Genomic DNA, 12,676 nt, shown 5'->3' with positions numbered 1-12,676 from the left:
GCTGATTGGTGACTACCCGCTTTCCAATAATAAATACATTGGCTGTAAAACAAATAGTCCCTCGATGCTCCCAGCCACCATCATTTTTACCACAGCCACGCCACACACCGACAGGCCGCGCCTTCTTTGTTGTCACTAAGACACTGCTTTTGGTCATCATGAATTAAATATCGCAGCCCCCTTCCCCCTCCATACCTTCATGTCTCAACCTCTACCATGACACTTATAAGAAAATAAAATGGCTGCCATGGATCCTTGTACCGACCCTGTATAATTAGGCCTTCTTATCCCTGTAATGGACAATTTAGTATAATTTATTATTTGGTGATATGTGTGAGGAATTTGACTGGAATAGCAGTTAGCATTACTGCGCCACAGCACTTAGGTCCGGGGTTCAGTTCCCACAAAAGCCCCTGTGTGGAGTTTGTATGTTCTCACTGTGTTTGTATAGGTTTCTTTCAGGTGCTCCATATTCCTCCCACATTTACACAGATGCGTGTCGTGGCAGAAGCAACCATGTTCGACTTGGACATCACCGCGTAGACTCGGCATAGACTACAGACCCCATTATTTCCCCCACCCACAAAAAAATTAAAAGATTGATTTTTGTTTTAATATATTACTTTATGAAGTTTTGCATAGTAATAGTTTTTGATTATGGTATTTTTTTGCTAACAACGAACATGAGTTTAAACAGAAAAAAAATATCTGAAATAATGATTATGTCTACAGTATTTCGCTTTAAAACCTTGTAAAACATTTACTGTAGGATTCTGATCTGTCCGTTCCCTCTCAGATATCAACGAGTGTCTCAGTATCAACGCGCCATGTCCTCAGGGCCAGACCTGTATTAACACGGAAGGTTCCTACACTTGCCAGCGGCACGTTGTGAATTGTGGGCGGGGCTATCACCTCAGCGCCGACGGTACAAAGTGCGAAGGTGGGTGATGTTGCAGCGCCGAAAAAGATGTATTTTATAACATAATTGGGAGTCCTTGCAGAGCTGTGCGCTAAACAGGGACTTGTAGCCACAGATCCCTTTAGGCTGATAAGAAACATCATTTAGGTTTCATTTTTAATTGAATTATGGAAATTAATATAAAATACTCTGGGGGAGATTTATCAAATCTTGGAGAGAGAGAAAGTATAGAAAGATAATGGGGGAGATTCAAATGTTTGAAAAGTCAGTTGGGAGTCTGTTTTTTTTCCTATCTAATAGACAGACACCCAACCGACTTTTCAAACATTTGAATTCCACCCAAAGTGTCAGCCAATCAGCGTCTAACTACCATATTACAGGCTGTGCTTGAAAAATGACAGGAGCTGATTGGTTGGCAATTTATCTCTATCCACTTTATCTCTCTCCAAGTTTTGATAAATCTTCCCCACTATCCTATAAAATACAAATCTCTCTTTTATTCTGTAGATGTAAATGAGTGTTCCAGCATCCAGAACCCATGCGGAGAGGGTCACATGTGCCTGAATGTCGCCGGCTCTTATCGGTGCGAGTGCCGGGCAGGCTACCACTTCGATCCCCTGACCAGATCATGTGTTGGTGAGTAAGATCACAGTCAGACGGCGTAACGGTCTAGACGACCCATCGCTGATCATAAATCCTTCTTATTTCAGACATTAATGAGTGTCGGGGATACTCCGGACGTGTCTGCGCCCACAAGTGTGAAAACACCGCCGGCTCCTTCTTTTGCAGCTGTACCACCGGCTTCAAGCTTGCCTTGGACGGCAGGACCTGTGAAGGTAAAATGTCTGCTTCCTCTAAACACATTAGATAAAGTGGAGAGTGATAAAGTACCAGTCAATCAGATCCCAGCTGTAATGTTACAGGCTGTGTTTGAAAAATGACAGTTAGGAGCTGATTGGTTGGAAGTTTATCTTCGTCCACTTTATCTCTCTCCAATGTTCAGCACATAGATCTCCTAGGGGTATATTTTCCAAAAATGCGGGTTTTCAGAAGTGGGAGATGTTGCCCATGGCAACCAATCAGATTCTATCTACTATATTCTAGAAGGTGCTTAAAGTCTTAAGTAGAATCTGATTGGCTGCTACCGGCAACATCTCCCACTTCTGAAAACCCGCACTTTAGTACATATGCCCCTTAGTAGCTTATGTAATAACAATGGGCTGTATGTGTGCACTTGTACTTTAACCTGCTGTCACCTACTGTAGTCTAGCAGATATCCGCATTGGTTGTCTGTGCTAGAACTGCCATCCTAGTTCCGGGACACTAAAATGGGATGTTTCCAATAAAATATATTGCCTATCATAGGGATGGGGAACCTTTTTTCTACCAAGGGCCATTTGGATAAATAAAATGCTTCAGGGGCCAAACAAAAATGATCAACTATTACCCTGCCCCCCAGTAGTTATGCCCCTTAGTGGTACTGAGTGCCTCCCAATAGTGCAGTGCCAGATACACATATGCCCCCACAGTGCTATATATGCCCCCACAGTGCCAGATACACATATGCCCCCACAGTGCTATATATGCCCCCACAGTGCCGGATACACAAATGCCCCCACAGTGCTATATATGCCCCCACAGTGCCGGATACACAAATGCCCCCACAGTGCTACATATGCTCCCACAGTGCCGGATACACAAATGCCCCCACAGTGCTATATATGCCCCCACAGTGCCGGATACACAAATGCCCCCACAGTGCTATATATGCCCCCACAGTGCCGGATACACAAATGCCCCCACAGTGCTATATATGCTCCCACAGTGCCGGATACACAAATGTCCCCACAGTACCAGATACACAAATGCCCCCACCCCACCCCACTGTGCTGCTCACTGCTGTCCAGGACCAGGCAGGGAGGAGAGCGCGGCTATGTCGGGCGACGGTGGCGGCGTGTAGGACCTCAAAACAGCCGCCGGTTCGTGAGCCAATCAGAGCTCGCGGACTGGCAGCTGCAGCTCCTGATTGGCTGCCGGTCCGCAAGCTCCGATTGGCTCACGAACCGGCGGCTGGTTTGAGATCCTACCCGCCGCCGCCGGCGGACATAGCTGCGCTCTCCTCCCGGCACTGACAGCTGAGACACACCACCGCCGGACTGAGGGGCGGTGTGTCTCGCTGACACACAAACAGCAGCGGGCCTGAACAGACGGCTTTGCGGGCCTTATACAGCCCGCGGGCCAGAGGTTCCCCACCCCAGGCCTATCAGGACCCAGGGCCAGATAAAGGCTTGTGGGGGCTCCTAACAATGAAATTGTCATTATGATATACTGGCGATGTTATTAAAAAGGATAATGTGTAAATACTCCCGGCACCACATCACATTTGGTGTCAGTTCTTTATGATGTTTGTGCATTTTGTAACGATGAGCGGCTAATGAAGTAGTAATGTCTGTGCACGGTGCCTCGCGTTATAAATCATTACACCTGAGGATAACACAGTCTTTACGGTTATGTTTAGATGTGGATGAATGCAACAGCAACCCCTGCAGTCAGGAATGCGCCAATGTCTACGGCTCGTACCAGTGTTACTGCCGCCGTGGCTACCAGCTAAGTGACGTGGACGGCATCACATGTGAAGGTAAAATACCGTGCCATAGAGTGAAGTGTATCTGGGTCTGGTGACTGCAGTCCAACCACACCGCTCACAGGGCTTGATTCAGGAAGGATCACATAAGCGATCCAATCCGCAGAAGGGGTCCAGCGATCGCATTGCAGTAATGCAGTCGCCTCTGCCTGATTGACAGGCCGAGGCCCTCATCACTAATAACCTGCATTAAATTGTATAATTTGGGATTAGTTCTACTTTAGCACTTTATTAGCATTTGGACCCCTCTGTGGCTTGCCCAGTGCATTTATCTGCTGTGATTGCACAGAATACAATAATACCCTTTCACATTGCCAAAATAACCGCGGCTATTGCCGGGTCAACCTGGGGCGAGGTGCAGTGTGATAACGCCAAAGTGAAATAACCAAGGTCGAGCAACCCCAGATTAAAGCAGTATTATACAGGGGTCCGACCCGGGTCATAATGCAATGTGAAAGGGGTATAAGAGGCAAATTTAAAAACCAGAACACAATGGAACCCTGACACAACGCTAGCGACCCCTTATAATCGCAGTATCGGGTATTGTATAATAAGATTAGAAACTATAGTATCTAATTTCCTGATTGTATTGAAGACAACTGTATTAAATACCAGCAGAAGAAATATTATGATAAACAGTTTGCTCAAATTAACCGTTATCTTAAAGTGTATATAAGCATAATTATTGTTCCCCCGAAAATAATATACTGCTCTTACCTGACATCACTGCCACAGTCAACGTTCAGCAACACTTACGAAGCCAGTGTAGTCAATGAAACTGCAATTGTGTGTACAGAATCCATGTCTGTGTACAGGCCTACCAGCCATTGTGTGTACAGAATCCTTGCCTGTGTACAGGCCTACCAGCCATTGTGTGTACAGAATCCATGTCTGTGTACAGGCCTACCAGCCATTGTGTGTACAGAATCCATGTCTGTGTACAGGCCTACCAGCCATTGTGTGTACAGAATCCATGTCTGTGTACAGGCCTACCAGCCATTGTGTGTACAGAATCCTTGTCTGTGTACAGGCCTACCAGCCATTGTGTGTACAGAATCCTTGTCTGTGTACAGGCCTACCAGCAATTGTGTGTACAGAATCCTTGTCTGTGTACAGGCCTACCAGCCATTGTGTGTACAGAATCCTTGCCTGTGTACAGGCCTACCAGCCATTGTGTGTACAGAATCCTTGTCTGTGTACAGGCCTACCAGCCATTGTGTGTACAGAATCCTTGTCTGTGTACAGGCCTACCAGCCATTGTGTGTACAGAATCCTTGCCTGTGTACAGGCCTACCAGCCATTGTGTGTACAGAATCCTTGTCTGTGTACAGGCCTACCAGCCATTTCTCTACTGATTCTACAGAATATAATAAAGAATAAATAAGTTAGAACTATGGGGGTCATTCCGAGTTGATTGTAGCTGTGCTAAATTTAGCACAGCTACGATCTTCTTCCTTGATATGCGGGGGGACGCCCAGCACAGGGCTAGTCCGCACCGCATGTCAGTGCCGCCCCCCCCCCCCCCGCAGAAGTGCAAAGGCATCGCACAGCGGCGATGCCTTTGCACTTCAAGAGTAGCTCCCGGCCAGCGCAGCTTTAGCGTGCTGGCCGGGAGCTAATTATTGCTCCCTGACCCGCAGCGGCTGCGTGTGACATCACGCAGCCGCTGCGGGCCACCACCCGTTCGCCTGCGTTGGCCGGACCAAACCCACAAAATGGCGGCCAAACGCCGCCGTTCCGCTCCCTCCCGCCCAGCAATCGCCTCTGCCTGTCAATCAGGCAGAGGCAATCGCATCCCTGCTACGGCCTTTGGCCGTCTGGCACGCGCCAGCGCACTACAGCGCCGGCGCCTGTGCAGTAGGGACCCGTTCGCTCTGCTGCGTTAAAACGCAGCGAGCGAACGGGTCAGAATGACCCCCTATAGCCCAATTGTGAGAGCTCATGCAGTAGAGTGTGATCCGGCTGTAATGCTGGTAAATGTATTTTCCATTCTATTATAGTTTATATTGATTATTTGTTCCTTTGTCACTGTAGACATAGATGAATGCGCTTTGCCTACTGGCGGACACATTTGTTCTTATCGGTGCAACAATGTTCCCGGAAGCTTCCGATGCACTTGTCCTCTCACCGGATACACCCTGGCCCCTAATGGCCGAAATTGTCAAGGTAAATATTTTTTCGTTATAATGCTAACCGCCTATTCTTCCAGAGTATTAACGAGTCACAAACATTTAAGTATGGCTGGGAAATGGTTAGTTACACCGGAACCAGCGGCAGTCATTTTAGTGGCTGAGAGACAATTGATCTTGTCTTACAAGCGAGTGTTAGGAACCAGTTCTAATTCAGATCACATGAAGCAAGACACAAACTATTAACATTCAAAGGGTGAATTCAATTGTGGATGAACGGAGTCGCCTGGCCACATTAGCACGACACCCTTTACATTGGCGGGATCTCGCTCAAAAGTGTTTGATACCCCATGTGGTGGCGAGAACTTTTGGGGGCGAAAGGGGCCCTACTCACTGGCCGACCCGCCGCCGAGCTGCCCGACGGCGGATACGGCCGACGAGCGACCCGGCGGCGGGGGGGCAGTGACGGGGGGAGTGAAGTTTCCTCACTCCCCCCGTCACGCGGCTGCATTGAAGTGCAGGCAAATATGGACGAGATCGTCCATATTGGCCTGCATGCACAGCCGACGGGAGACCAGCGATGAACGAGCGCGGGGCCGCGCATCGTTCATCGCTGGAGTCTCCACACTGAAAGATATGAACGAGTTCTCGTTCATATATGAACGAGATCGTTCATATCTTTCAGAAAATCGGCCAGTGTGTAGGGCCTATAAGGGGTGCAAATCTGACTGGGCGAAAGGAGCAGATTGGGATACAATTGCTGGCGCTTAAACGCTGCAGCAACAGCAATTCACCCCCTTCACCCACAATTGAATTCCCCCCAAGCAGTCTTTAGTAAATATATCAGAACTACAGTCTTTTTAGAAACGGTTCTTATACATGAAGTATGTACAGAACACAACCAGCATGAAATGACAGCACATGATCAATAGCTCGCCATTATGCAGCGCAGGTAGAATTACAGCAACACAGTCACAGATAAACTTATCAGCGGGCGTGAATAGCGGGGAGATGAGACAGTTTATTAGAAAGGAGCGAAGACATGGCAAGTGAAATCCTGGCAATTTGTAAAGGTTAGTACTTGAATGGTTGGCAGACATGAAATCTTGATTTAGGCATGCAGAGGTGAGGTAATGGGGGTAATTCCAAGTTGATCGCAGCAGGATTTTTGTTAGCAATTGGGAAAAACCATGTGCACTGCAGGGGAGGCAGATATAACATGTGCAGAGAGAGTTAGATTTGGGTGGGGTGTGTTCAATCTGCAATCTAATTTGCAGTGTAAAAATAAAGCAGCCAGTATTTGCCCTGCACAGAAACAAAATAACCCACCCAAATCTTACTCTCTCTGCACATGTTATATCTGCCTCCCCTGCAGTGCACATGGTTTTGCCCAATTGCTATCAAAAATCCTGCTGCGATCAACTTGGAATTACCCCCAATGATCCATGGTAACAAGCAAATACAAACGTCTGCTGCAAACAATATATATCCAACATGGTTCCAAATATGAAACTGGGAGCAGGATACCAATGCTTCCAGAATCAAGAGTACAACAGACTTTCTCAGAACACATCAGAATCAGGGCCGTCTCTAGCCCTTGTGGCGCCCCGGGCGAAAATAGGGGTGTGGCTTAATGAAGGGGCGTGGTCAGTCATGCCCCCTGTAGAGTTGTGCCCCCGTTTGTGCCCCCTGTAGTATTGCCCCCAGTAGAGTTGTGCCCCCATTTGTGCCCCCAGTAGTATTGCCTCCAGTAGAGTTGTGCCCTTGTTTGTTCCCCCTAGTAGTATTGCCCCCAGTAGAGTTGCGCCCCCGTTTGTGCCCCCTGTAGTATTGCCCCCAGTAGAGTTGTGCCCCCATTTGTGCCCCCAGTAGTATTGCCTCCAGTAGAGTTGTGCCCTTGTTTGTGCCCCCAGTAGTATTGCCCCCAGTAGAGTTGCGCCCCCGTTTGTGCCCCCAGTAGAGTTGTGCCACTTACAAAAAAAAAAAAAAAAAAATTAATACTCACCATCCCCTCTCCCGATTCCCGACCGTAGCTGTCCTCCGTCTCCGGCCGCCGGTGCCGCTCCTCGTATCTACGGGAGAGACGTCATAACGTCTCTCCCATAGCACAGCATAGACACTAGAGGTCAATTATGTCCTCTAGTGTCTATGTGCCGCTCCCACAATGCAGTGCGGTGCGTGATGACATCATCGCGCACAGCACAGCGCCGAGGGGCACCACCAGTAGCGGATCTTGTCACGGCGGCGGCGCCCTCCAGAAGGCGGTGCCCCGGGAAAAAAATCCCGTGTGCCCATAGCAAGATCCGCTACTGATCAGAATATCACCAGCACAGAGCAGTGAGTCAGGCCAGGCTTTATAGGGCTTAATTGCCCCACCTGGCTCACTCCAATGATTCACATAATCAGTTGATCGCTCAGAGATCCAAGTTACCATGGTAATAAAGTTCTCCCCACACAGGAGCTGCACAGAATACAGTGCTGGGCCGCAGTGTCATGAATAACAGTGAGACTGGAAAAATCAAATTGTGGTCTTCAGGATTTAGCAATGGGTAGTTTGGACCTCTGTGGTCCCTTTTTCTGCCACCTCTTTCTTTTCTCCATCCCACCCACCAATATAAGTGTGTAATAAGTAAGCTGAGGATGTTGTAGTCACAAAGTAGTGTAACTGATGCGTTTTGTAGTGGAATAACTCACAACTTCATCAGATAAAATGTGTGGGTTATTCCACAATGAATCGCTTCAGTTAGGCTACTTTGGAACAAATATCACAGATTGTGGACATTTCCAATTCCATAAGCTAAATTAATGGGTATCTTAAAAAATGGGGTTAGAATTCAAATACATTACAGTGCTCTACAATTTATTATTATTATTATTATCCTTTATTTATATGGCGCCACAAGGGTTCCGCAGCGCCCAATTACAGAGTACGTAAACAAATAATCAAAACAGGAAAACAGCAACTTACAGTTGACGACAATATAGGACAATCCAAAGTTGTTAGTAGTTAATAAAACATGATTATTTTTCAGCCTATGTCTAGTAATCAATGCTCTGACAGCTCAAAATCCTCATATGTAATATTGAAAAAAAAAGTATTTAATTTGATATATATCACATCCAAACTTCATTTACTACCGCACAGAAGTAAAATATGAAATACTAGTATCATGCCGCTAGGGGGCGGTGAGATGCATCAGAGTGTAGTCTTTTACTAAAAGTATTTAACTTCACAGTAGCCCATACTTCCTCACTTGTAAACAATAATAAAGTAGGGGTTTTATTATATGATTGCTTTTTTTTTTTTTTCTGGTTGGAGGAGATCTCCACAGTTGAAGAGAGCTTTAACACCACTCCAACTTGACTCATCCTATTACATTGCTGGTGGTACTCCCATCATTGGCTAAATACAGCCAGTTCTTATTGTGCTCGGCTTCTGTAGAGCTGATGAGGAGCAGAATAATTCCACCAATAAGACCATTTATCAGGTAGCTCCTGACTAGATGGTTGTGGCACTCTTCCAGTCAGGAGCCAGCTTTACTTTCATTCCATACATCAGATTCCTTCGTCCTGCAGCATCACACATTTCTAAGCATGTGGTTGCGCAGAAGCGATCTGTAATCGCAGTAAATATGGGGACCCTGCTGTATTGGTCGTGGGTACCTGACGGGAGCGACCATCACAAGATACCAGTATGTGGTGGTGGTGAGAATCGGGTAGTGTAACACTGCCACCCACAGTGGAGTGCACCTCTGATTGTATGTACGGTTCTCTAGGGTTTCTCTGACGTCCTAGTGGATGCTGGGGACTCCGTAAGGACCATGGGGAATAGCGGCTCCGCAGGAGACTGGGCACAGCTAAGAAAGATTTAGGACTACCTGGTGTGCACTGGCTCCTCCCACTATGACCCTCCTCCAGACCTCAGTTGGAATCCTGTGCCCGGCTGAGCTGGATGCACACTAGGGGCTCTCCTGAGCTCCTAGAGAGAAAGTATATTTTAGGTTTTTTATTTTACAGTGAGATCTGCTGGCAACAGACTCACTGCAGCGAGGGAGTAAGGGGAGAAGAAGCGAACCTACCGAACTGGTGGTAGCTTGGGCTTCTTAGGCTACTGGACACCATTAGCTCCAGAGGGATCGACCGCATGGAACCGGCCATTGATGTTCGGTCCCAGAGCCGCGCCGCCGGCCCCCTTACAGAGCCAGAAGCAAGAAGAGTCCGGAAAATCGGCGGCAGAAGACATCAGTCTTCACCAAGGTAGCGCACAGCACTGCAGCTGTGCGCCATTGCTCCTCATACACACTTCACACTCCGGTCACTGAGGGTGCAGGGCGCTGGGGGGGCGCCCTGAGCAGCAATAAAAACACCTTGGCCGGCAAATATATCACAATATATAGCCCCAGAGGCTATATATGTGATAAATACCCCTGCCAGAATCCATAAAAAAGCGGGAGAAAAGTCCGCGAAAAAGGGGCGGAGCTATCTCTCTCAGCACACTGGCGCCATTTTCTCTTCACAGTGCAGCTGGAAGACAGCTCCCCAGGCTCTCCCCTGTAGTTTTCAGGCTCAAAGGGTTAAAAAGAGAGGGGGGGCACTAAATTTAGGCGCAATATTGTTTATACAAGCAGCTATTGGGGGAAAAATCACTCAGTTATAGTGTTAATCCCTGCATTATATAGCGCTCTGGTGTGTGCTGGCATACTCTCTCTCTGTCTCCCCAAAGGACTTTGTGGGGTCCTGTCCTCAGTTAGAGCATTCCCTGTGTGTGTGCTGTGTGTCGGTACGGCTGTGTCGACATGTGGGATGAGGAAGGTTACGTGGAGGTGGAGCAGAGGCCGATAAATGGGATGTCGTCCCCTGTGGGGCCGACACCAGAGTGGATGGATAGGTGGAAGGTATTAACCGACAATGTCAACTCCTTACAAGGCTGGATGACGTAAAACAGCTGTGGGACAGCCGGCTTCTCAGCCCGCGTCTGCCCAGGCTTCTTAAAGGCCATCAGGGGCTCAAAAAAGCGCCCGTTACCTCAGATGGCAGACACAGATGTCGACACGGAGTCTGACTCCAGTGTCGACGAGGTTGAGACATATACACAATCCACTAGGAACATCCGTTACATGATCTCGGCAATTAAAAATGTGTTACGCATTTCTGACATGAACCCAAGTACCACATAAAAGGAGTTTTTTTTTTGGGGAGAAAAAGCAGCCAGTGTTTTGTTCCCCCATCAGTTGAATGAATGAAGTGTGTAAAGTAGCGTGGGTTCCCTCAATAAGAAACTGGTAATTTCTAAAAAGTTACTGATGGCGTACCCTTTCCCGCCAGAGGATAGGTCACGTTGGGAGATATCCCTTAGGGTGGATAAGGCGCTCACACGTTTGTCAAAAAAGGTGGCACTGCCGTCTTAGGATACGGCCACCTTGAAGGAGCCTGCTGATAAAAAGCAGGAGGCTATCCTGAAGTCTGTATATACACACTCAGGTTATATACTGAGACCTGCAATTGCCTCAGCATAAATAGTGCTGCTGCAGCGTGGTCTGATACCCTGTCAGATAATATTAATACTCTAAGACAGGGATAATAGTTTGCTAACATAGAGCATATTAAAGACGTCGTCTTATATATAAAGGATGCACAGAGGGATATTTGCCGGCTGGCATCCAGAATTAATGCAATGTCCATTCTGCCAGGAGGGTATTAGAAACCCGGCAGTGGACAGGTGATGCTGCCTATAAAAGGCACATGGAGATTCTGCCTTATAAGGGTGAGGAATTGTTTGGGGATGGTCTCTGGGACCTCGTATCCACAGCAACAGCTGGGAAGAAATTTTTTTTACCTCAGGTTTCCTCACAGCCTAAGAAAGCACCGTATTTTCAGGTACAGTCCTTTTGGCTTCAGAAAAGCAAGCGGGTCAAAGGCGCTTCCTTTCTGCACAGAGACAAGGGAAGAAGGAAAAAGCTGCACCAGCAGCCAGTTCCCAGGATTAAAAATCTTCCCCCGCTTCCTCTGAGTCCACCGCATGACGTTGGGGCTCCACAGGTGGAGACAGGTGCAGTAGGGGCGCGTCTCAGGAACTTCAGGGACCAGTGGGTTTGCCCACAGGTGGATCCCTAGGTTCTGCAAATAGTATCACAGGGATACAAGTTCGAGGCGACTCCCCCTCGCCGTTACCTCACATCAGCCTTGCCTGCTGCCCTCGGAGAAAGGTAGTACTGGCGGCAATTCACAAGCTGTACTTCCAGCAGGTGAAATCAAGGTACCCCTCCTTCAACAAGGCCGGGGTTACTATTCCAAAATGTTGTGGTACCGAAACCAGACGGTTCGGTGAGACCCATTCTAAAATTGAAAGCCTCGAACACTTATATACGAAGGTTCAAGTTCGAAATGGAATCGCTCAGGGCGATTATTGCAAGCCTGGATAATTTCATGGTATCACTGGACATCAAGGATGCTTACCTGCATGTCCCTATTTAAATCAAGAAATAAAACAAGGACAATGGGCGCCCAAAACTTTCAACCTTATGAGAACTTCCTATTGCTGCACAATTTGGTAAGAAGGGGAAGGTTGCTAACCCCCACAAAACAAGGTAAACAAGGAAGAAAAAGAAACCAATCTGTGCGCAACAGGATTAACTTTTAAAATATAATAATTTTATTAATAATCCAAAAATATGGATAGATAAAATAAAATATACAGTATATACTATCTGATTCAGAGGTGACCTCACAATATTATTGAACAATTGTAGCAGATTTTAAACCATCTAGATCTTATAAAAGAACCCGCAATAATGCCATAATCACTTTAAACTTAAATAATGGATTTTTTAATAAAAAATCACAATACAGTGCACTGATTCATTAAACGTAAATGTCCACATATGCTGGCCAGCCTGTATTCAAATAAGGTGTATTTCACCTAGAGATTTCATCCAAAAGAATCAGTTTACTTTGTATGGATAATGTCTATAGCACAGTATTGTG

The 12,676-nt window shown here is 47.1% G+C and overlaps 1 protein-coding gene across 5 annotated transcripts in view; it reads left to right on the top strand.

Moving 5' to 3' along the window:
- The window catches only part of FBLN1 (fibulin 1), a 197,259-nt gene that overhangs the window by 141,038 nt on the left and 43,545 nt on the right, over positions 1-12,676 (top strand). For all 5 annotated transcript variants that reach the window (XM_063928888.1, XM_063928889.1, XM_063928891.1 and 2 more), the window contains 5 exons: positions 797-940; positions 1,427-1,555; positions 1,630-1,755; positions 3,438-3,557; positions 5,598-5,729. In XM_063928888.1, the coding sequence (XP_063784958.1) occupies positions 797-940; positions 1,427-1,555; positions 1,630-1,755; positions 3,438-3,557; positions 5,598-5,729 (651 nt within the window). The remainder of the gene's footprint in view (positions 1-796; positions 941-1,426; positions 1,556-1,629; positions 1,756-3,437; positions 3,558-5,597; positions 5,730-12,676) is intronic.

This window comes from Pseudophryne corroboree, chromosome 6 (assembly GCF_028390025.1).
Source record: "Pseudophryne corroboree isolate aPseCor3 chromosome 6, aPseCor3.hap2, whole genome shotgun sequence".
In the NCBI taxonomy this organism is placed as follows: Eukaryota; Metazoa; Chordata; class Amphibia; order Anura; family Myobatrachidae; genus Pseudophryne; species Pseudophryne corroboree.
The sequence above is the reverse complement of the archived record's forward strand: the minus strand, read 5'-3'. Positions and strand labels throughout refer to the sequence as shown.